General features: G+C 36.3%; 1 protein-coding gene across 1 annotated transcript in view; it reads left to right on the forward strand.

Moving 5' to 3' along the window:
• The first annotated feature begins 1,495 nt into the window (after window positions 1-1,495).
• The window catches only part of LOC307170569 (NACHT, LRR and PYD domains-containing protein 3-like), a 58,354-nt gene continuing 32,899 nt past the window's right edge, over window positions 1,496-26,950 (forward strand). Inside the window, exons 1-5 of the mRNA XM_079891712.1 lie at window positions 1,496-2,115; window positions 8,405-10,387; window positions 25,053-25,223; window positions 25,696-25,866; window positions 26,345-26,518. Coding sequence (XP_079747838.1) covers window positions 1,514-2,115; window positions 8,405-10,387; window positions 25,053-25,223; window positions 25,696-25,866; window positions 26,345-26,518 — 3,101 coding nt within the window. The 5' untranslated portion in view covers window positions 1,496-1,513. The remainder of the gene's footprint in view (window positions 2,116-8,404; window positions 10,388-25,052; window positions 25,224-25,695; window positions 25,867-26,344; window positions 26,519-26,950) is intronic.

Consider the following 26,950-nt stretch of genomic DNA (forward strand, 5'->3'; position numbering starts at 1 on the left):
GGCGAAGGAAGCTGTTACATCAGAACTGGTTGAACTGGATATCAAATTAAGCAGGTCAGAAATTAAAAGTATTATTAAGGATAAAATTAACAGAATGTGGCAGGAGAGATGGGATAAGGAGGGAAAAGGCAGATATTTGTAGAACATACACAAAGAGGTTACAGCTAGTAAAATCAGTGGATTGGAAAGGCAGGAGGAACCATGGTTTTCCAGACTGAGGATGGGACATACAAGTTTAAATAGTGGATTACATATTATAGGGAAACATCAGACTGGAGTATGCACAAATTGTGGAGTAATAGAAAATGTAAAACGCATACTTCTAGATTGTATACACCAGAGAAAGGGAAAATATGAAGAGAGCGGTAAAGAAAGACTTAACAATAGAAAATGTATTGAGTATAACCAGCACACAGTCTACAGTTAGGGCAGTTATAACTTTTCTTAAAGAAACCCAACTAGCAAGTAGAATTTAGGTTTTTCTCTTTTTCTTTTTTTTTATCTTTTTTTTTGGAGGTTGCGGAGCTCAGGGTGGAAGCTGGAGGAGCTGAACACGCAGCGCCAGCTGAAGCTTGGGCTTTGGTTAAAGGTTTTTTTTTTTTTATGATGACGTCCCAATGTGATCACACCTCAGTCCAGTAGATGGCGGTAATGCACAATGATTGCAAGCTGCCAATACAATTTACCGAAGAAGAAGAAGAAGAAGAACCCGGAAGTGTAAAAAAAAGAAAATAAACCGAAAGCAGACGACTGTAAAGACGCCATTTCGGAAGATAGAAAATCAGCAATCTCTTCACATGTGACAGTAAGTTCGTTAAACTTTTCATAGCTGTAATATCGATAGAGTATTTGCGCCTAAACAGACTTCATGACGAACTCAAACTCAAATACACGATAAAGTTGAAAGTTATTCGTGATACTTCAAGTCTTCTGTAACACTCATTAAATGGCCGAAAATGGTTAAACGTACACTTTTTTTTTTTATTTAACAGGAGAATTTTAGTTTAATGTTTAAATCTTTAGTTGACTGTAAACTATTTCATTATTTAAATAATCTATATTGTAATGTGTGTTCAGTGATGATGACTGGGGAAAGAAAGTGTAGTCGCAGGATAATCACATAAACGCGTAAGAATAACATCATATTTGCTTAATGCGAGACGAAAAACGGATTGTGAAAAACAGAGTTCAGCTGTGTCATTTGAGTGAAGGTGAATCCAGTGTTTAAACGAGGCTGTGTTTGAAAGTGTGGCCCATATGTTGCTCTAAAAAACAACATTACAGTAACTAAAGACTGTTGACATTAAGTTATAGTGAATTAAATGTCATTTAAATAAAATGTGTCAAAATTAATTGGTGTTTTGTGCATGTTTTCTGTGTCCACATACAGGTCTAGAAAGTCTCTCATCAAGGAGGAAGAGAAGGAGCAAACTTCCTGTAAAATGAGGAGGAGAACCGTACCTGTAAAATGAGTGTGAATAAAGAGTGAGAGGAGGACAACCGAACCTGTAAAATGAGTGTGTGTGAGGAGAGAGAGGAGGAGGCGTCTGTTCACACTCAGAGAGCAGCATCTCCAGTATCCAGCTGTGTGTCTATGAAGAGTAACGCCTCCATGCATGCACCCCCTATGTTCAGTGAAGGACCATATCCAGGATCCAGCTGTGTGTCTATGAAGAGTAACCACTCCATGCGTGATCCCCCTATGTTCAGTAATGGACCATATCCAGGATTCAGCTGTGTGTCCATGAAGAGTAACAACTCCATGCATGCACCCCCTGTGTTCAGTAATGGACCATCTTCAGGATTCAGCTGTGTGTCCATGAAGAGTAACAACTCCATGCATGCGCCCCCTGTGTTCAGTAATGGACCATCTCCAGGATTCAGCTGTGTGTCCATGAAGAGTAACAACTCCATGCATGCACCCCCTGTGTTCAGTAATGGACCATCTTCAGGATTCAGCTGTGTGTCCATGAAGAGTAACAACTCCATGCATGCGCCCCCTGTGTTCAGTAATGGACCATCTCCAGGATTCAGCTGTGTGTCTATGAAGAGTATTAACTCCATGCATGCGCCCCCTGTGTTCAGTGATGGACCTGCTGTGACCTCTGACCCTGTGTGAGTATCATGAAGTTCAGGGATTTCTGGGCAGTCAAGATATTATATTGGTTCATTGCCCAATATAAAACTTAAAATGCAAAAAGGCTATATAAAATATGTATCTAAATTGAATATATCTATAGATGATAGTCTTGGAATCAAGATAACTAGTTAGCCTCATTAGCCTCTCATCTGGCGACCCTATTCTTAAACATAGACTGGATGTATTAAAGGTGCTCTAAGCGATGCCGGGAGACGTTACTTCTTGTTGACATTCGAATTGTTGTCAAACAAAACGGAGGCTAGCAAGACCCTCCCTCCTCCTCATCCCGTCTCCTCCCTCATCCCCTCCCTTCCGACATAAGGAAAGTCAAAATAGTCACTACAAACAAACTGATACTTCATTCAGTGTGTAATGTCACCAAGTTAGATAATGCTTTTATATTGCAGAACAGAATGCAGAAAAAGAGAAACATTATCTTAAAATCGTTTCGCCACCTGAGGTTGTAACTATAGCTCTCATACAAGGACGCAATAATAGCATGATAACGTTCGCTTCGCGTTTCCCAGTGAGCATAAACAACGGCGGCGGTGTAAACAAATCTAGTCAAAGTTGTCAATAGCCTATAAATGAACATTCAAATTCATAACAAACAGTGGGTGAAAACAATCATTCACACACATTGTGGCCCTACTGTGAATTTGCTTGATCATTACAATAGAGATTGATCGCTAGCTGCTAGAAACATACATGTTGTATTCACCAAAGTTAACGCTGACTGCATAGATCTAGCTAATTACGTCCTTGTGTTGGTTTGGCGAACATGAACGTCAGTTTAGAAAGAAAAATGGATTTACCTGTTCTGCAAAAACAGAGCAACCTGAATGTCGGATTGGAAGCCGTTCTGCCGGCGGAGTTCTCATCAGCTTTCGAAGGTTTTTCCGATGTAAATTCGGGACTTTGCGCGTTCATTATCCTTGTCCCTCTTCTTTGCAATGTGTTCATCGGAACGTCGTCTCTTTGGTCGTGTGTCGGCCATAATTCAAACTTCCCTCTTCATACTTCTCTGTTCTCTCTCCTCCACACACCCCCTTCACGTGCACGCGCACTAACCCCCCAAACCCCACCCTCCAATACTTCTTGTCGGTGATTGGCTGGAACTCTGTTTATTATGTTTCTTGGTGCGGGTGAGCCCAGTTTGTTTTTGTTGCCATTTGTGGAGCCTGTGATGTCTAGAGAGACTGCGTTTTTTTACAGTGTGTTCATGGGACAGGCAGCTAGCGGATAGTGAGGAGATGTTTGCTGTATGTGACAAAAAATGTTTTGGCGTCGCATCACTTACAGCACCTTTAAACATAGATTGGATAAACTGTATTTTTCTTTTCTATTAATTTAAAACCTATGCCTGGTCACCTAAAACTGCAAGTCAAAGCGACAAATCCAAGCAAGTTGTCTTTCAAATTTGTCTCAAACTATCAATATGCTCTGGGAGTTTTAGGCACGTTAGCCAATATGGCCGCTAGGTGACATTCAAACTCCATTTGGTGATTTAAAAACTTGAAGGGTTTTAATTTCATGAGTGCTTTGGACCACTGGCCTCTTTTGATAAAAGACACATAGGATTTTATTGCTGAAGTGAAAGCAAGCAACAACAGAAGTAAAAATAAAGTTTGACACTGAACTTGCATTAAATGTAAATGAAATGAAAAAGTTTCCACTAGTGGTCCGTCCCAGTTGAAATATTCTAAAGTAACTCCTCAAAATATGAAATAAACATCAACGACTCACACACATTGTAGTTATGATTCTTACATCATATATGAAAAAATATATATATAACTGACAATAGTGGTCGACCGATATATCGCCGAGGCCGATATATCGGCCGATATTTGGAATTTTTTAGATATCGGCATTGGCCGATAAATCTTTCCGTTTGGCTGATATATTTCAAAACAGTTTGTGACTGTGCATTAGCGCTTTTTTCCACTGACGCGAACAGAGCTAGCATGAATGAACTGAATACACTCGCTCTGCTCCGCCCAGCACCGTAAAACAAGCCACTCAGAAGTGAAGCAGACATCTGACAGACACAATAAATGACCATTCGCATTCGCTTTCTAACCTGACGCTACATTGTGTTACACACAAAAACACTCCGGTGTGCAGCAGAGTCTATTCAAATAGTACCGTGATATGTCAGATCCGCAGCCCAGCGGTAGCTCCAGTGGGGGTCACTCACAGATGTGATATAAACGAATTCAAACAAAACGGAAACCATTTTACCTCACAAACAGTCAAAAAATCCTGTGACTGGCTGTTCCCCAGATACGCGCGTTGTTCTCGGGTTACATTTAAACTAGACGCTGTTTTCCAACGGACTCGCGTGCACGGAAAAGCTGGGTCGGTCGCGTCGCGTGCATTACAGATCAGTGGTCGCGTGAGGTGGATGAGAGGAGAACACTGTGCAATAATATTACGTTTGAAAATAAATCCTTGAAAATGTTATGCACTATAGTTTCTACTGTATTTATTTATCCATGATTGGCGTAATATGTAGTAGGCTATACATTTTCGTATGTTCATGTATGTCATGCAAATACATGTGACGGCTTGCAACGTTTTAAAGAAACAAACAAGCAAAACTAAACACATAAATCATTATTATTTAAATATACTTGAAGTAAAACAACTTGTTTAAAGTAAATTGTGTAAATAAACTATGTGAGATTTATATTTAACTATGTATTGTACATAAAATGTATGTAATTTCACATACTATTTTGTTAATAATTTATGAATATTGTTTAGATTGGTTCATTAATGATAAATGTTATTTGTAACATGCAGTAAGCAGCAGTAATTATTTATGTGACTGAAAAAATTACTGTAAATATTAAAGCAGACAAGAAGCTGCACTAAAACTTTATTTATTGAAGTGTTACCTTACCTTTTTTTACATTTTAATTTCTTAGTAAATATTTTTTTATTGCAAAAAGAATTGTGCATAAATAGTATGTACAATAAATGTTCATTTAGTTTCACCAATATTCTTTATGTCTCTCATTTACTGTATTCACATGTATTGTATCGGCCTCATATCGGCCAATCGGCCAGATTGCTTTCTCAGTATCGGCATCGGCATCGGCCATTAAAAATCCCATATCGGTCGACCACTAACTGACAAAAACCAACAACATTGAAAGTCATCTTATAACAATGAATTGACTAATTCACCATTAATAAAATTACGTTTACACTATTTTACTTTAATACACAGATTTAATGCTCTGTTTGTAATTATAATTTAGAAATGATACTTTAGTGTGCAGAGGGTTTATAGAATGTTTCTAATTGTATTATTAGGGCTGCTTGATTACAAAAATCATAATCATGATTATTTTGCTCAATATTGAAATTACGATTATTTAACATGATTATAGGTGGGTGATATGATCTAAGTCTTATTTCATGCTATGAGTCATTTTAAATGTGTGAAATTTCACACTTATCAATACTTCAGCAAAAGCTAATAGAAGGTTAATTATTGTAAGTTAGTGGTTCTCAGACTGGCGGCACAGAAGTTCTAGAACATTCATTTAATTAAAAATGTAAATTAAATGTTCGATATTTATCTGCATTTACTGTGAATAGTAAATTAATGTTCAAAATGATCCACTTTTGTTAAGGGCTGTGTCGGTAGGTGTGATAACTGAGTACCATCGGCAGTGGTAAACCAAAACACATTTTTGTGCCCGTAAACGCTGTTTTACCTGGATATCAGGACACGAGTGAAGGACAAAGCTTAGTTTACAAAAGAAATGATAGATTAGCATCCAAATGTTACATCGCGACAGTGGAAGCGTTTGGATTTGTGCCGAATGAGAGAAGATTATGTTTAATTATAGTTTATGTGAGAGCCCATAAACTATAATTAAACCATATGTCGGTTTATTCTGTTTTGCGCTTTTTCACAAATTTAACAATAACCAATTCCACGAATTAGCCTGGAGGGACACTAAATTATAAACAAAACCGACAAAAAATACAACAGAACAAAAATACAAATTAAAAAACACTGCTTTAGGTTAGGGCTAGGCGATAAAACGATAACGATATGTATCGCGATAGACACGTAATCAATATCAATAAAAAATGCGTTTGATAATAATTTTTTTTCTTCATAGGAAGAAACCAGAGGTTGCGAAGCAAGTTCGGTTGAATGAACAAAGGCACTCACTCTCTGGTAACCTAGCAAGGAAGTTACACGCTAACAGCCAGTCATGTAACTGTATGGTTGCGCAATATGTCTCAAGTTGGATTCTTCAGTAACAGAACCGGCGTGGAGTGATAGTGGAAAATGATCCTGCAACGATTGTTGATAAAACAGGAAAAGTCAGCTCACCTGACTTCAAGTCTGTTAGCGCCTCTGTCCCAACATACTGAACAACGCGACGTATATTCACATAAAATGTAAACGCAGCGGAACGGGACACTGCAGTTCACAATTTGAACTGCAGTTCATAAAAGTTCATAATTTGCATGTACTCTAATGCCCTGTCGGTTAAACATTTAATTCGCGTGCTGATGCGCTGTTCTAACGTGTGCGTTTCTCAGCGCGTACATGAAGCCTGTTTACCAGCGCCTGAATACTGGACTAAGTTATTATTGTGCTTATTGTGCTTATTCTTCGTCAACAACACACGCTTTTGCACCACCTGCTGGTGAGGTCGACTAACAGCAGATGGAAAATATCTCGGTAATCTACTGCTTTTCCTGCAGTTCCTTTGAATTTACTGTCGAATTTGAACCACTGAATTTGTGGAAGCGAATTTGCAAAGCGAAATAAAATGGACCGAAAATTGCCTGTTGAATATTATAGGTTGTATTTTTAAACAGTTTGAATATTTTGGAAGTGAAATATGAAAGGTGAATATGGATTAGTGAATTTTTAATAATGAAAATGTGTTTGAAATGTTTTTAATTGAAATATTCACAGCTTAAATATTCAACCATGTTGAATTTCAGCCCATAAAAAGGCAAGCCCTAAAAATACAATGCATTAAAATGCAAGCATGGTTAATGCAATGCCTATTTTTTTTCAAGTAGTGCAATTCAACAGGCTTTTTGTTTAAAAAATATTTGACAATATTTTACTTCCATAATATACTGTCATTAAAATTAAACTGTTCATTTTAAAAACACAGAAAAAATATTTAAAAACTAAAGATTCTGAAAGCTTTGAAGGAGATCCCATAAATTATATTGGCTTTACAGTAGTAACAATAATCGTGATATTTTATTATGATTAATATATATATTTTTAAATATAATGGTTTCATTATTAATATGATGACACCCAACTTAATACGATATTTGCCATCTGAATCAAACTCTGTCATGTCAACAAATGGAAAAGTAAGCCAGCTGTTGATTATCATGATAATTATTTTGCCTTTAGCTTCAACAGCAAACTTTACATATTGAATGAATGAGTGAATGAATGAATGAATGAGGCATTTATATAGCGCTTTCATATGTACTACTGTACACCCAAAGCGCTTTACAATCATATCAGGGAATCTCTCCTCAACCCCCACCAGTGTGCAGCATCCACTTGGATGATGCGACGGCAGCCACAGTACAACGGCGCCAGTGCGCTCACCACACACCAGCTACAGGTTGAGAGAGGAGAGAGAGTGATAGAGCCAATTCAATGTAAGGGGATTATTAGGAGGCCATGATTGGTAAGGGCCAATGGGTGGAATGTGGCCAGGACACCGGGGTTACACCCCTACTCTTTACGAGAAGTGCCATGGGATTTTTAATGACCACAGAGAGTCAGGACCTCGGTTTAACATCTCATCCGAAGGACGGATTCTTCAGAATAACTGTTGATTTAAGTATCATCCGTCGCCATTTACAAGTAAATCAATTACATGTAATCATCTCACATGAACACTGCTTTTTCTTCATGTCTGTGTTTCTGTGATATTTTAAAATAATGGTTTCTGTTAAATCTGGTCAAGAATTTTAGCCGCCTTTCTCTTTTATTCAAACATTTTGACTACTGAAATATTGATGTCTCATTACTTTTAATATGCAGGTCATTATCTGCCCCCAAATGCCTGATGTGCATAATTAATTTACAGTTTGTTCGCAACATGTGTAAACAAAATCTGTGCGGGAACAGAACCTTGAGGATCTCCATGTAATATATTAAGAAGACAGTTTTTACATTTTTCGGATTTTTATATTTATTTTAACAGAGGTTTTTGTGTTTCTGTCTTCTTAATGTGTTTTCAGTGGTGTGAGAGCTGACCAGATCAGAGATGTGTCCTGTCAGACCAGCTCATCCTCCTCCTGTCAGAAACACATCAGTCATCATGACACAGAAGCAGCCCTGCAGCTCGACTCTCACCAGCCAGTGCATGATGATCTGCAGAGAGTCAAAGACCAGCACAAAACCAGCATGAAGAACAAGTATGAGAGCTTATTTGAGGGAATCAAACTACAAGAGAATCGGACTCTCCTGAACAGGATTTACACACAGCTGTACATCATAGAGGGAGAGAGTGAAGGAGTGAATGAAGAACATGAGGTGTTACAGATGGAGAAAAGTTACAAGACCCTCCAAGACACTCCAATCAACTGCAATGACATCTTTGATCCTTCACCTGAACTAGGATATGAGGAGAAGAGAAGAGAGAAGAAGGACAAAATCAAGACTGTTCTTACTAAAGGCATCGCTGGAATTGGAAAAACCATCTCTGTGCAGAAGTTCATTCTGGACTGGGCTGAGGGAAAAGCCAATCAGTGTGTAGATTTCATGTTTGTGCTTCCATTTAGAGAGCTGAACTTGATTCGAGATCATCAGTACAGTCTTCACAGACTTCTGCTGGACTTTCATCCTGAACTTCAAGATCTGGACTCAAAGATTTATGATGAATGTACAGTTGTGTTCATCTTTGATGGTCTGGATGAAAGCAGAATTACACTGATGTTTTCAGACAGTGAGAAAGTTTCTGATGTGACTGAGTCTTCATCAGTGGGTGTGTTGATGTCAAACCTCATGAAAGGAGATCTGCTTCCCTCTGCTCTCATCTGGATCACCACCAGACCAGCAGCAGCCAATCAGATCCCCTCAGAATACATCAACCGTGTGACAGAAATTCAGGGATTCAATGATCCTCAGAAGGAGGAATATTTCAGGAAGAGAATCAGTGATGAGGATCAAGCCAGCAGAATCATCTCACACATCAGAAGAGCAAGAAGCCTCCACATCATGTGTCACATACCCGTCTTCTGCTGGATCTCAGCCACTGTGCTTCAAAACATCCTTAAACATCTCACTGCAGAAATCCCTCAAACTCTGACTGAAATGTACATACACTTCCTCCTCATTCAGACTCATATGAGGAACCAGAAGTATGAAGAGAGAGATCCAGAGAAGCTCCTGCAGTCCAACAGAGAAGTGATTGTGAAACTTGCTGAACTGGCTTTCAATCAGCTGATGAAGGGCAATGTGATGTTCTATGAGGAGGACCTGATTGAGAGCGGCATAGATGTCACTGATGCCTCAGTGTATTCTGGGATTTGCACTGAGATCTTTAGGGAGGAATCTGTGATTTATCACAGGAAGGTTTACAGCTTTGTACATCTCAGCTTTCAGGAGTTTTTTGCAGCACTGTATGTGTTTTTCTGTTATTTAAACCAGAACAGTGAAGTTCTGAAAATGTTCCTGACAGAAATTTTCCTGACAGGAAAGTCCAGAACTCGATCTGGAAAGGTCATACGTTGGTGTGAGTATGTTTCTCTGGATGTGTTTCTGAAGGGAGTAATGAATAAAGCCTTGAAGAGTAAAAATGGAGACCTGGATCTTTTCCTTCGATTCCTTCATGGCATCTCACTGGAGTCCAATCAGTTGCTTGTAAAGGATCTGCTGATTCGCACAGAGAAGAACCCAGAGAGCAGAGAGAAAATAATCCAAAACCTTAAAAAACACGAAAACACAGAAAGTCCAGAAGACAATGTCAGCCCTGAAAGATGGATGAATCTGTGTCACTGCTTGATTGAGATGAAGGATAGTTCTCTTGTTGACGAAATGCAGGCATTCTTACAATCTGGAACAAGTAACCAAAACCTTTCTCTTGCACAATGTTCAACTTTAGCAAACATGATCTTGATGTCAGAAAAGGTGATGGATGAGTTTGACCTTAAAAGCATCAGTTCATCACAAGAGGGTCGAAGGAGACTGTTACCTGCTCTGAGGAACTGCAGAAAGGCTCTGTGAGTGTGAAAATATGAACATAATATAAACTGAATTGAAATATGAACATAATACCTCTCATGTAGGCTAATAGTTTAGCTAAATGCGCTTTAATTACTTTTTTATTTACATAAATTTGAAGTGTCTACAGATTAAAATATTTAAAATAATTATTTTAATTTGTAATTATAATCGAAATCCAAGTAATTACATTTCTGAAGTTTTAAAAGCTGAATATCTTTTCAACCAATGAATTTACATGACTTTTCCATTGTTCATAATTTGCTGGATATGGATTAAGCATTTTTAGAAAAATATATTCATTTTCCTGGTCTAGAAATCAAACTTTTAAAATTAGGCTACCGGGTAGTTGACAAATGGCCAAGAAAAAGTACTTTTTTTGGAAAACATAACTTTTTAAGAAAAAATACATATATTTATGGAGTACGAAAACTGCAGTTTCAGAAAATAGTAGTGGTCACTCATTTTGTCAATGACTTCACATTTTTTTTTTCACGTTTTCACTCAACAGTACTGTAAATGTGTCCTATGGTGTGACATTTAAAAAGTACTAAGAAATTCTATTAAATAACATAAAAAAATACTTGAGACAGAATTGTTCACATTATTAAAACATTATTTTCTTAAAGTGATATTTATTTTACATGAAAGTACTAATTAGAATCATTTTCAACATGGATAGATGAACCTGATAAACTTTTCCCTATGAATGTCAATAAAACTTTTTCGCCAACCTTACAAAACTGTTTGAAATTGTACCTATTTAAGAGGAGATATTATTGTAACTCCCCTAATGCCAAACTTGACTCTTTTTTTTAAAAGAGATTTTAAAATAAGTATATTTTTCTGTTGTTTTATGCTTGTCACACCATAGGACAAAACGTCACACTAAAGGACAAAGATAATCATTGCATAAAAAGAGTCAGAATATATAGTGTTTATTGTAACAATAATAAAGGAGGACATTCGTTTTTTTTGTTGAAACTTTATATATTTGTTTTAAAAGCTTCTTAAGGAGGTCTTGTCCTATGGTGTGACATCTGTGTCCTATGGTGTGACAGGCCAAAGCGTCACACCAAAGGACATTTCCTGTGACATTTTCTGTCACACCAAAGGACATTTGAGCTTTTGTGACAGCTAATAACCATGCTAATACTAGCTGAACTGTTATTAGCAATTGGCATGATACATTTGCATAATATTACATACTCCTGCTGTTAAACATACACATTTTAATTTAAAAAAATAATTTAGGAGTGTCACACTAAAGGACAAAAAAACTTAACAACTTCAGTGGTCTGAGAACATAGTTAAATATTTGAACAATTCTGAGAGAAATACTTGCCATGTGCACTTCTCATGGGCTTCATAGGGGTCTTCAGTCACATGACCTTGAATGGGGTCTTTCAACTAAATTTAGTTGTCCATGATATTGCCCAACTTAATGTCAGGTTATTGCATAACACCAAAGGACATTTTTTTCTGTGACAAACTTTATTAAATTCCTACACTTTTAGAAATGTATGTATAGGAAAAGTGATGGCCACTTAGTGAAATAGACACTTGCACAATTATGCCAGGAGTGTTCATTAGGATGTTTAAACATTATTTTCTTTATTTATAAAAGTTAATATTTATGAAATAATCTTGTCTACCGTCACACCATAGGACGATTTAGAGATTTGGCTCAAAGTTGTAAAAAAATAAAAAATAACTCAGGTATTTAAACAACAAATTCATGTAAAACAAGAAAATGTTTAACCATTTATAGTATTATAAATTATGAAAATGTGAAATAAATTATTTTTTATCTTCTGTGACGGTGAAAAAGCCACGTCACGTCAACTACCCTACCTCTTATATCTAGTTACGTATGGAAGGCATTTTCTGCCAAATTTAAATAAATAAATTAAATGATTAAAATTAAAATTAAAACCAAATTAACGATTTCATTACAGAAAACTGTACGCAAAATATGTGACAAAATTGAGAATTAAAATTCAATGATTTCATTTTCACGGTGACAGTGCATAATCCCTGTCAAATTGAAAAATAAAATGCAATTGGTGATTTCACATTTCATTTTCACTACAGTCTCGAGGCAAGACTGCCAATATTAAAATGAAAAGCCAAACGTGAAAAAGAAACTACAAATCCAGTTTTTACAAAGCTCTTTATTAATGCTCACGCAATTATAGTGACAATTCAAATTCAAATGTAAATTTTAGTTGTCATTTTAATTCCTCTTTTATTTCACAGCTTTCATTTTCAACGACAACCTGCATGCAAATTCTATGTTAATGAGTGGGTGTGGCTTATTCAAGTAACGGCGCTAGAGACACGCCTTTTGTAAAGCGAAGTCGTCGACGTTCCGTGTGCATGAGTGAATGTGTGAAACGAAATTATTTAAATGTGATTATATTGTAATCGAGACGACGAGATATGGCGAAATCTGTTAGTGAGCTTTTGCGGGAAGCTGCCGCAGCATTAGTGGAAACAACCAGCCTGACCAGCATGCGTCAAACCCTCGGCGCACTGCAGTTCCTCGGCCTGAGTCACGGGCATCTTCAGTTGCGATGAAGTTCATTCATGTCTTAGGCTGTTTTGGAAATTCAACTATTTGGGTGTACAAAAGTCTTAGTAACACAATTTCTACAACAATTATAGCTAGATATAGACATTAATACCCGCTAGCTTTAACCGAGGACTTCAGCCAATGTTTCATATTTGCATCGTGCCTAACAACGCCCTTCAGCCGTGACTTTTTCAGATACAGCACTAGCCTAGAGTACCTTATTGCTTTTTTAAAACGGTTACCACGCAATACAAATTAAACCTGAAAAATATGTATCTATATATGCAACTTTCATGAAGTAAAATCACTAAAAGCCAAAAGAAAAAAAAAGAAAAAGCGAGAAAGTGAGTGTACCTGCATTTACAGTAGGCTAGATATAGCATTTTCCTTCAGGTCAGTCCTATATAATCTTAATAAAAAATCTGTTTGAATGCCGGGTGTGAAAATGAAATCATTTCATTTTAATTCTCAATGTTGTCACATATTTTGCGTACGGTTTTCTGTAATGAAATCGTTAATCTGGTTTTCATTTTCATTTTAATCATTTAATTTATTTATTTAAATTTGGCAGAAAATGCCTTCCATAGTTGCGATGATGATGTATTAAAATAAGAAATCTCTTGATTTAGGTCAGTGATTTTCAATACCAGCACTGTACATTTTTAATTTCTCTCTTATCTAACACACATATTAGAGGTCTAGGAGTGTTTACTAACTAGCTGATGAGTTGAATTTGAAAATGTGCAGTGCTGTGTGTACTCCAGGAACAGGATTGAGCAGAAACTGTCTCTGAGCCTACTAGTCCGGGCCTTAATGCTATGGTACTGTAACCGTGATAAGAGCATAAAACAATGTTATGTGACTTGGATGGCTTGAGTCCTTGTAGAGTAATTTACTAGGCTTAGAACACGGCTCAACCATTCAGAATCAAGTTCCAGAACTATCTGTTTTATTGACATACTAGAGGGCTTTTCACACTTGAAATATACCCGAGGTCATTGTAAACCTTTACACTGATCATAATTTACCCGGGGTTAACAATTAATCCTTGGTATTTATAAACTGATGTTTCATGCTGTACACTCCTAAACCCTTGGTTAACGTTCTTATTTGCGTATTTGTGGTGTTAGATTCATTGGGTCTCATTCATGAAACATTCGTAAATATACGAGTAAATATGTGAGTGATTTGCGCGTAAAGAGACATTCCCGAAAATTCTTCTCCTGATTAGGCATGTGCCGGTATTCGTTAATGCGATAAATCGCGGTAATGAATATGCACGATATTGTTATCGTGGGCACTTCAAAATACCGTGAAAAATAATAGATCAGAATTTATATTTATAGAACGCGTATTAGCTTATTTTTCATCAACCGCTTAAACAAACACTGCGTATGCTGCGCGAAACACGTGCGCACTCTGTTGTAAACAATCCCCACATGTATTAGCACTGTGTGCATGCGGCGCAGTGCGCACTCTAGTCTAATGTAAACAATCCTCACATGGAGAAGCATGGCGGAAGGAGGAACGCTGCCGACGATTTATCCCCCTTCTAAAAGCAGAGCTGTCAATACGCATTCAGCGTGAGACTCACGCAATCTACACTTTTCAAACGCTCTCGCGCCACATGCAGTTCTTCTCACGCAGAGAAAAATCGCGGAGCAAAGAGGACACGGAGACCGACAGACTAGACAGAGCAGGTTATTATGGTATGAAAACAATTCTCAGCTCTCATGTTCTGTCCATTTTATTACGAAATTCAGACAATAAATACTGTTTTGGTGCTTGTAAATGTGACTTGACAGATCACTGTAGCGCCTCAGTTCAAGTAAACGGATCATCTGTTACTTTTTATTTAAAGATACAGTACAACTTACCGAAAGGTATATATGCCTCATACATAATATCGATCATTCAGTGTTTTTCAACCACGGAAAGAGGTCAATAAAACTGCAGGACAACAATTATGTCACAGAAAGCTACATTTACCTCAGGAAAGCCATTTAATGACCAACACGTTAGTTGACTAGAAAAAAAATAGCTATAAAGAGGAGTATTTTGCTAAATATGTGCACTATATTACATTTGTATTATATTTTTACTTGTGTCACAATTGTTATTATAATGAAAACCAAATTATATTTAATTTAATTAGTTAATTTTTAACCTTTAATAATACCAGCTGACAGGGCTCTCTGTATGTTTACAGCATTATGTGAGATATATTTTTTCTTGAGAAAAATTAACGTCTATCTACTGTAGCCTACCTAATATTTATCCAAAACGTCAATACTGAATCAAGATTGAAATCAAATCCCAAGAATTGAAAGCGTGAAAATTGTGTAAAATTCTATTTAGTTACCAAATGTTTTGACAATCACTATTGTAATGCAAGTAGTTTTTTTTTCTACATCCCCCCCACCAATCCATCCATTTCTCTTGAGCAATTAAAATATCGTGATAATACCGTATACCCTGGTAAAAGCTCAATCAATTAATCGCAGCATGAAAAGTTGATACCGGCACATGCCTACTCCTGATTCACAAATACTTCGTAAACGTCAGATTTGATAGTGAAATGTGTGTGTGTGTTAATGAATTCCAATCAGTCGTAAATGGGAGGCGCGTGCACGCTCATTCGCAATTACCATAAATCCCGCCCATTAAAACCGACTGAGAACAATATATGGGCATCATATTATGACACCAAACGAAGGTTTTTAACATGTCTTCTCAAAAGCGAATGAAGAAGATAAATTCCTCAGATGCAGAAATTAAAGTTTTATTATCAGAAGTTTATTCAAAACGCCACATTTTATTTTCAAGCGTAGTGGCGTATCAGGTCTTAAAAAAATGATTTTTTAGGTAATAATGCTTTTACCTAAATGCTTTAGGTAAAAATGCTTGGCAGCATATTACAGATGCAGTTAATGGAGTTTCATCTGTTAATCGAACAGTCCCAGAAGTGAAAATAAAATGGTTCAACATGAAGCTTGACTGCAACACTTGTGACTTGCGGACTTGTAAAAAAAAAAAAAAAAAAATGCGGACTTGTGTTCCATTTTCAGATGCTATTACTGGCTCTCGTAATAAAAGTAAAAAGAAAAACCGTATGTAATTACTATATATAATATTTTTTCAAAATGCTGTGTAAATATGTACCCGATTAAGGTCAATTAAAATGCAGGCTTATTGATGAGCAAAACGTTCGGATGTTAAACGCACTATTTACGCGTGGCTGGGAGCAGGTGTAGATTTCTTTCGTACCAACTAACATTTGGAAAATACGAACATTTTAATGAATCCGAAAATTTACGCCAAAACCACTTTACACACGATTTACACAAAAATTCGTTCTGCTCGTGTTTCATGTATGAGACCCATTGATTGGACGAATGCTGCATGCAACCTGTTTACATGAAGGCTCTTGCATTGCACATCCTCATATTATATTGCTAAGTACTATCAAGTTTTTTTTCTCTATAATGACTTTTTGGACAGTAAAGTTAATAACGAAAAGGTCTCTTCTTCACTCCAATTGACGAGTTTTCTGTTGCCATTTAAAATGTTTCCCGTTAAACGCTGAAATAACTGTTTACAACGCTCATGGTGCATCCGCAATTGCGTACTGTCGAGTAGGCACTACATTTGAATTAGAACATCCTTCCTGACCGTTAAAAATCTATGTTATATATGGTATGAATTAGGGCTGCACGATATTGGAAAAAACTTACATTGCGATATTTAGTTTTTCTCCGATATTGCAATGTATAAATAAACAATTTCACCAGTTGATTTGAATAGCTCTATTTGAATAGAATTAATCAGTCTAGAATAATACGGGTGATTTTGTAGGGAAGTGAATCTGCATAGAAAATAATCATTTATGAGCATAGAAAAATACAATAGAAGAAAGATACAATTGAAATGAGCTTTGTTTTTCAGGTAAATCTAACAGTATTCAGGTACAGAAATTGAATAACAGTCTGCAATGTATAAATAAAATATAACTAATATAATTGATTACCGTAATTAATACAATTTATTTTTGTTAAAGCTACAAAAGTCATTTTCTCTTTCTTTTTTGTTGTTTGATCACCATTGGTATCACAAACAGCTGCGGGTACATTAAGCTGCTGTCCCTTTAAGACGAATGCCCAGACCTAATATAAATGACACGCATCCGTTTTCTTTCTCAATTGTTTACAGCACACAACCAACTGTGTTTACGAGGATACTCGCAGAGACAGACATTTTAACCTAATTTTACGTGCACGTGTCCGTTTAAGCTTGGAAAAAAGAGAAAGGGAACTGAATTCGGTGTTCACATGCTGTCTGCGTTGCTTTGTGTGTGCGCAAAGAAAATGGCACGCAAGTCCTCTTGCGCTTGATGCCTGACTCGACTTAAAAAAACTTGTACATTATAAACTTTTACTCTATGATGGTTAAATTTAGCAAATAATCCAAGGCTATCCATCAATCCATGACTATCGCGGATGCGCACATCGCAATATCGATGCTGAATCGATACATTGTGTAGCTAGTATGAATGTGTGTAGTATGAATGGAATCTGGACGTACTACATCCGCCATGTTGTCATTATTATATGACCTACAAGCGTCAGTTACGTCGCTTCACTGCCATTCATAAAACCTCTTCCTTGGCCTCATGGGATAGTAAAGTGTCCAGCGTATGCGCACTTCAGTATCTTGCCAGAAGTTTTAGGTTATCCGGCAACTTTTTCGCAGACTGTTTTTCAAATACTATGTATTCAGACATACTGCTCTGAACGTACAGTTTTTCGCATTCTATATATTAAATTATATTGTAGTTAATTTATTGGGTTCGATTCCACCTTTGTTGAGTCCGAGTTAAATCCAAATCCTTAACAATCGAGTCCAAGTCCGAGTCTAAAGAGGACCAATTCGGACTTGAGTCTGAGTCCTTAACGTCCGAGTCCTTAACGTCCGAGTCGAGTCCGGCCGAGTCCACAAAGATTTAAATAATTTGAAATTGACCTTTAACAAAGACCCGCCCCTCTTAGTTACTGTTGCTACGTCCGACAAGCCATTCCGCACTCAAGCCACACATCATGTTCTCACACAGTGAAAAATATATTGCAGAGCAAAGAGGACACTGACAATGCACCAACAGACAAGACAGAGCAGGTTACTTTTGGTGTGAAAAAAAGTCTTTCAAACATGACTGACACTTTAATGTGTAGTGCCTCAGTTCAAGCAGCACGTGAACTGATTATCTCTTCTAGTTATAGCACAAATTAAACATGAATGAACATCAAAACTGCAAAAAGAAATCAGTACACCATTTTTCACGTTCAAGTCCACTAGACTTTAATCTACTAACTGGTTTGGTTTGTTTGTTAGACAAAAATGGCGGATATCTGCATTATGATTGGCCAGGTCGCCTCTCACTCAAATTCTGGTGAAAGGTCTCAACACTGAGCTCTTAAATTAATATTTTAACCCTTACAAAATGATTGCAGTGTATAGCTGCAGTCATACGTTTACCTATTATACATCTTTCAGAATCTGCAAGGTAATGCTGAAGAATGCAACACGATGCATTAAGAGCTAGGGGCAAACTTTTGAGCAAGATGATGGTGATGTTTAAATTTTCTTATTTTGTTTTACATGCTAATATCTTATTTAGCCTCTGAAGGGCAGGACTAAATTAATTAATTAACTTTTAAACAAAATAAGGACAACTTACACAAACGATCAAGTTCAAAAGTTTAACCCCCTGGCTCTTAACGGATGCTTTCTTCTTGAGCATCACTAAATGTTTGCAGCGTTTGTTATAGTTGTGTACGAGTCCCTCAGTTGTCACCAGTGTGAAAAAATGGATCTCACAATCATAGTCACTGCTAGTAAGGAGTCAAATATGCAGAAGGTTCTGGAAAAGCAAAGAATGTGCAGGAACTGAGGGATTTTTTCTAAAGACCATTGGGCAGTTAAACTGTTCAGAACAAACAAGGGACTCATGAACAACCATTACAAAAAACAAAACAAAAAAAACAGTTGTGGATCATTCAGGTAATGACACACAATATTAAAAATCAAGCCTATGTAATTTGTCTTGTATTTTGTATTTGTATTTTGTCTTGTGGACTAGGCTATTGAACATCTGTTATGTGAAAAAGCTTTTTCAGGGCAGTACTAAATAGAGTCAAGGTTTTATGATCCTTCTTATTAAAAAAATAAATAAAAATAACTATTTCTATAACGTTCTGTTACATTCTGCAAGGTGTTTTGTAAACATGACTAAAGTGTAAATGTAACAAAAATCATAACATTATTAGAAGCCATAATGTTGCTATGATTACTATGTCAATCATCGCAATTTCATGACTCACAGGACTAAAATTTAGCGGATTCACTCCCACATTTAAATGCAGTTATCACTTACAGTGTGAACGTAACCACTGGTCCTCTAGAAGCATGAAAAACAAAACTATTATTTAGATCGTCAATAGGGCTCCCCTTTAAGACATCACTTACTTACTGCGTTCTGCACTTTCACTAAAACTCGTCAGAAACACTGATGTTGTCTGCACAAACCACATTTTTTCACAAACAACACATAAGCGTCATTATCTCAGAACTACAAACGTTTACATACATGCTGCTGACATATTATTGTAACAGAGTTTGTGCTGAATACAGTGTAATCAGACTTTAGCCATGAAAATGTCACAAGTAACAGAAATAAGCACAAATGTCAGAGCATGTCAGAACACCTACAGGGCCCAGAAAACATCCCATCTTGTATGCCGCCAAGAGAAATCTGGTTACCATACACACGCAACATCTAACAGCTGGTGCATGAGACAGTTTGAGTAAAAATTGATGAAACGGCTGTGCGTCAGCAACAACAACATCATACCTTGTTTCTTTAAAACAGCTAAAAAACAATGTTATTTGCATATCGAGCGGAATCAAAGCAACCTCGGCATCCGTTTTCAGGCCTTGGTAGCACTTTATTTTAGAGTCCTTTTCCTCTTGTACATACTATGTACTTATTACATAAACTAATTAATATGTTATAATAGTAATTACAATAACTGGGTACTAACTAGGTACTAACCATGAACCTACCCCTAAACAGGGCTCGAAATTAACTTTTTTACTTGGTAGCACTGGTGCTCCCAACTTCAAAAAGTTAGGAGCACCAGCAAAAATTTAGGAGCACCCACCAAAAATTAAGGAGCTCCACAACTACAAATTATATATTAACAGATTTTATTTCATCCTGTGGCCAAGATTTGAAATTTGGTCTTCTGGCTCTATATCATCTCACCCCGATGATATTGGCACATGATTTGTCATTTGACATAAATTTAGTGAAGGCAAGCTCTTCTTTGGCGATGGTGTATGCGGTGTTATATTCATAGACAGTATGGTTATATTTGACGTATCCTGCCGATTAAAAGCCTTAATAATCTAACCTGATGAACCTGATTTGTTTGCCACACACCTGTCCCTGCATTTTTTGCTTGGCACTTGGCACTCTATTGCTATTAATATGCTGTATTAATCTTTGTTAATCTTAGTTAACCCTCTGGGGTCTAAGGTGTTTTTGGGGTCCTTGAGATGTTCTGACATGCCCTGACATTTTTGCTTTTTTCAGTTGCTTATAAATATATTAATGGCAAAAAAAAAATACACACTATTTAGCACAAACAGGGCTACCATGAAATGTGAGCAACAAGAATGTACATGTCTGCATTTTTGAGAGAATAATGTTTATGCATGGTTATTGAAAAAACTAAAAACTAAAGTTTCTGAAATAAGGCCATAAAACACATTCTAAATATGTGCCAATAAGACTTTTGTCTAAAAGATGTCATTGCCTAGTGTTTTTTCTTCAAAATGAAGTGAAAATCACCCTGCCTTATCATTCACATAACACAATACATTGATTTGAATTTTGCAAAGCACTTTCTGTTTGGAAAGGCCATATGCGGAGTGGGCGTCAACGGTCATGTATATGTAGTGGTTCACACCTGAGGAGACAATGGGGCCTGCATACTTAATTAGCCATTCATTCAGGTGAGTCACTGAGCCACAAGAATGCAAGAGCAACAGTTGGAAGCATCTCAATTCTTTTTTATTTTTCCACATATTGGGCTTGCAATTTGGCCTATAATATCCAAGGAAAACATGTCTATTGTGCAGTTAATTCTCATACTGTATTTTCAGTTTTGGAATATTTTTCCTCTCCCCAAATTTGTCAATAATAAAACACAATAAAAGTTATTTAAAGAAAAGGCTTATATTTACCTTTTAATAGTTTGTTTACATCTACCTTGTAAATATATTTTTTTATTAAAAAGGTTACAATTACAACAATTCAAGTGTAATCTTTCTTTGTAAAAACTAAAGTATACATTTTATCATACATATTTCAAAGTTAAGGATTTGATTGATTATTTGATAACTTTATTTTTGACAAAACATACTATATTTAACATGAGCAAATATTGGCAAACTTATTTGAAAGCTTATTTGAGGTGGCAGATATTTTACATTAAAAATGTATAATCTATCCAAAACTAATCAACGAAATGTTGTCTTTCATATGTCTGTAATATAGGTCTTTCATTTTTATTATAAGAAATATAAATGTTAATTTGCAGTTTAATACGTTGCTTATACAAATACATTTTATTTCAACATATTTTAGTCGATATTTACTGAGTGTAGCAATACAGTTTGCTAAAACCGAAACATTCATACACAAACAGAAACGCCTGACTGTAACGTTGTTTTTATGAAATATTAGGGCATATAAATGTTAATTTTCAGTTTAAAACGTTGCTTATACAAATAGCCTACATTTTATTTCAACATATTTCTGTCGATTTTTACTCAACTCAGTACGTCAATACAGTTTGCTAAAACATCATCATTCATTCACACAGGAACGCAATTTAAATTTAACTGTCTTTTTGCGAGCTGTGGTAAACAGCGCGCATCTCTGCCGTTCATTCATCAAAAACAGAAACCCGATTCACGTGAGAAGAAAAAAAACCGTACAGTATTCCTCAGCTCGCTCCTCGATATACCCGCACTTCTGAGGTACTTTTTTCATTATTGTTATTCCTCACAGCGCTACGAGACGGTGTTAAAGTAATGATCTGAATAAACTTGTGTTTCTCGAGCTGATATGGGGGCGTTCACAGGATTGCGCGGATTGCCTCATTCATTTGCGTTTGAATAGCGCGCCCTCTCCGTAGGCGGAGTCACATTACATTTGAATCAGTTGTAATGAGGTCGACTGGAATCGCTCTCTTTTAATACAGATTTCACAAGATGAGAATATTTGTTTTTTATATAAATTACTTCATTTAAGAGAAGAGAATTCAAGCTTCATGCCTGTATGTCTGTTTGCCTGTTTGACTGAGTATTCGCTGAGTTACAGTTCATTTTCGGACGCGTTTCAGAATGGACTACACTGAAAGATAGAAGGCAGAACTCGCATCACGTTTATTTTTCTTTATTTGGCGAAAAGCACAACACTTTGTTTTTATTGTGAGTGTACACAAAAATAATACACACTTAACAGGATAGATTGATGTACAACACAAGCATATAAGATAAAAATTAATATTTTTATTTTATTATTTTTTTGCACTCATACGGAAAAAAACGAGCCTATCGCCGGCGCGATAGCCGACCTCAGGGGGTTAATAAAAATACAGCTGTTCATTGTTCATTAATGTTACTTCACAGTGCATTAACTATGTTAACAAATAAAAATAAAAATATTTCAATAATGTAGGCTATTAGTAGCCCAAATGTTGAAATTAACATTAACAATGGTTAACAAATTAACAAAGTGCAGTTTATTAATAGTACATGTTAACTGTGTTAACTAGAATTTAATAAGTGGAACATTATTGTAAAGTGTTACCGATTTGTTATACACCGACCGACCGACGTCTCGTGAGTGTGTTGGACAGATCAGGGGCCTCATTTATAAAGCTTGCGTACGCACAAAACAGGGCTGAAAACATGCGTACGCCAGTTCCTGCGCAAAAGGTGGGATTTATAAAGAAAAACTTGACGTGAAAATATGCGCACCTACACGCAAACTCTGACCCATGCGTACGCACATTTTGGAGATGGAGCAGTTTGGCGACACCGATGGTGAGTTAGAGTTAAATGTCTTTTTGGTCACTTTTAGAATTTAGAATTAAAATTAAACATAATACATAAAGATATAATTTCACTCACCAAGCCTGTCACTTGAAGCAAATATCCATTCCTTCTTAAATGTCCGCGCCAGCGAGCGTGTTGGGCCGTTTAGTGAAACTGACGCAGTTTAAATAAATAAAATAATGATTTAAACTATGTTTTACTTCTGATATAAACATTTAGATTAAATATGCCATTCAAATTATGGAGTTAAACACTTAAACATGAAATCATACTGAAAAGTTACAACATTTTTTTATATTCAATCAATAGAAATATTTGTTGTGGATGCGATGCTTTTGAACACTTTTCCTCTGGCATGCTGTGTTTTAATGTTTTAACCACAGAGATAATTGCTTATCATGATAATACCAGATTGCCTCAGAAAATAGTTTCATGCAAATAATGCCCAAGGCCTATCTGTTTCCATTAAAAATATAAATCAATTAAAAATACAATTCGGCAAGTGGAAAAGACTTTCTCTGAAATGTATTTTACACTATTTGATTTATGTAGGCTATTCAAAAACAAGGCAAGGATAGACAACTACTTGATTTGTATTAATGTAATGTTTCTTGTACCGTTTATATCATTTGCATATGATTAATCATCCACGTGATAACGTTTAAGTTATCACGTGGATGAATAATCATATGCAAATGATATGTAGATGAGGATCTGCATAGTAAAACTAGGTGTTGTAAGCTCCATATATGGTTATTTCGGGGAGGAGACGCATGTACGCACAATCTTCCGCTGACTGGGATTTATAAAGTGAATTCTGCGCAGGTTCTGGCGTACGCACGGTTTTATAAGTCTGAATATTTTTTTGCGTACGCCATTTTTGGCTTTTGTGCGTACGTACACTTTTAGTAAGGTTCCTACGCACAGTTTTATAAATGAGGCCCCAGTTGTTTTAACCATTCATTAAAGTGAATCGGTTCAAATGAGTCATTAGTTCGCGAATCGGACATGTCATTAGTGGACGTGTAGCATACGGCAAGCGTTGTGTGATTATCCCGGTAGTTTATTTTTTAGCACAATTCACACTCCTCGGTAATTTAGGAGGAAAAAAAATCTCAGAATGCTCCACGTGAAACTTCGGTCTTCCGCCCTTTTTCTATCGTGTCAAATGATTTTGATTAATATGCGCGAGGGAGAGAGAGCAAGACAGCGCTCGTGTTGTTTGAAGACGTGAGAGTGCGCGCGCGCGGCCGGGGCTTTCTCTCGTCAAGCGCAGCAGTCACTCACGCACCGATCAAATAAGGCTTTGGCGGCCGCCAAAAAAAAATCAATGCAGGAAAAACCCCGGGATTGGTTATATAACGTTGGATAGAATGACGGTCCGGCCATCGCGTATCAGCGCACATAAGGTACACACTGTGAAGTAATTTGCAAACGTTTTTTTAGAGAAATGAAAACCGGTCGCACCACAACCATTATTTGCACTCGCACAAATGCTCCCAAATATATTTTTAGGTCGCACAGATTAAATTTCAGGAGCATATGCGACCAAAATGGTCACAATTTCGAGCCTTGCTAAACCTAACCTTAACCCATGCAGTTACCTTATATTACCCAGTACTAGAGTAAGAGTCTAGAGTAAGTACACTGTAAGAACATGTAAGTGCATGTAATGTAAAATAAAAGTGCAAAAAGTGCAAACCAGGCCTTCCCGCTCTCTAACGTCTCTCCAGTATGCAAAAGCTTCTCCATTATTAACAAGCTCTTGACTGATCATAACCTTTTAACAAGAGTCCTCTCTTTTTTCAGATTAACAGATTTAAACTAGTTAATATATTGATCATAAATGTATGAAAATATATTTTTATTCCATGAGGGTTATAACCAGAGTACTCCTTTTTTTTCAGATTAGCAGCCTGTAATCTAACTGATCAGCACTGTGAAGTTGTGGCTTCAGTTCTACAGTCATCAAACTCCGTGAGAGAGCTGGACCTGAGTAACAATCACCTGCAGGATTCAGGACAGAAGCTACTCTGTGCTGGACTAAAGAGTCCAAACTGTCAACTCAACAAACTGAGGTTTGAGTTTGACTTTCATTCATTAATTAATGTTAATAATAATGTCTGCTTTATATAAATGTACACTACGGGGGGCTGTTGAATGCATGAATCTGATTGGTTGATGAATAGGGGTGGTTGAAAAAAAATCAAACCTAGAGTTTTGAACTCAACAATTTGTTTTGACCAATTAGACTTTACATGTTTTCAGCATTGCACCCTTAAGTAATTAACTTTACACATAAACTCAACTCATTACTTTGTGTGGCAGAAACAACTCAACTGAGTGAAAGTAACTCAGGTGAATACACATTAGTGTAACATAGTAAATATAGTTTATATATTGTATATACTATATTGTAATTTATTAACGCAATATATTATTTCATATATTTTTCAATATATTTGAAGTAGTTAATATATTGGTCATAAATGTATGAAAATATATTTTTATTCCATGAGGGTTATAACCAGAGTACTCCTTTTTTTTCAGATTAGCAGCCTGTAATCTAACTGATCAGCACTGTGAAGTTGTGGCTTCAGTTCTACAGTCATCAAACTCCCTGAGAGAGCTGGACCTGAGTAACAATCACCTGCAGGATTCAGGACAGAAGCTACTCTGTGCTGGACTGAAGAGTCCAAACTGTCAACTCAACAAACTGAGGTTTGAGTTTGACTTTCATTCATTAATTAATGTTAATAATAATGTCTGCTTTATATAAATGTACACTACGGGGGGCTGTTGAATGCATGAATCTGATTGGTTGATGAATAGGGGTGGTTGAAAAAAATCAAACCTAGAGTTTTGAACTCAACAATTTGTTTTGACCAATTAGACTTTACATGTTTTCAGCATTGCACCCTTAAGTAATTAACTTTACACACAAACTCAACTCATTACTTTGTGTGGCAGAAACAACTCAACTGAGTGAAAGTAACTCAGGTGAATACACATTAGTGTAACATAGTAAATATAGTTTATATATTGTATATACTATATTGTAATTTATTAACGCAATATATTATTTCATTATTTATTTTTCAATATATTTGAAGTAGTTCATATATTGGTCATAAATGTATGAAAATATATTTTTATTCCATGAGGGTTATAACCAGAGTACTCCTTTTTTTTTCTTCAGATTAGCAGCCTGTAATCTAACTGATCAGCACTGTGAAGTTGTGACTTCAGTTCTACAATCATCAAACTCACCCCTGAGAGAGCTGGACCTGAGTAACAATGACCTGCAGGATTCAGGAGTGAATCTGCTCTCTGCTGGACTGAAGAATCCAAACTGTCAACTCAACATTTTGAGGTACTTAGAAGTTTTATGTATATAGCGCCTTTCTGTAGCTCAAGGTCGCTGTACATTGTACATTACAATACATTTACACATCCACACTGCAAACCCATTAGGATACATATAGCCACATTATCCAAAGTACGTGTTAAACAGATATGTTTTTTAGCTGAGTCTTGAAGGTAGCCATAGATGAGAATATAACGAAGTGTAAGGGGTAGTGAATTCCATAATTTAGGAGCATTAACACTAAATGATCTTCCACCTACAGTGGACAAAAAAAAAAAAAAAGTTCAGCTGATCTAAGTGATCATACTGTAATTCACATTATAAAGATTGAAGAATATATATCATTCATCTTTTTAAAATGTATCAAAACAGTACACTCATCACCATTTAAATAATCACCGGGCAGGGTGGTAGGAGTAAAGTAGATCAGATGGATAT

The sequence above is a fragment of the Squalius cephalus genome (assembly GCF_949319135.1).
Source record: "Squalius cephalus genome assembly, chromosome: 1".
NCBI lineage: Eukaryota > Metazoa > Chordata > Actinopteri > Cypriniformes > Leuciscidae > Squalius > Squalius cephalus.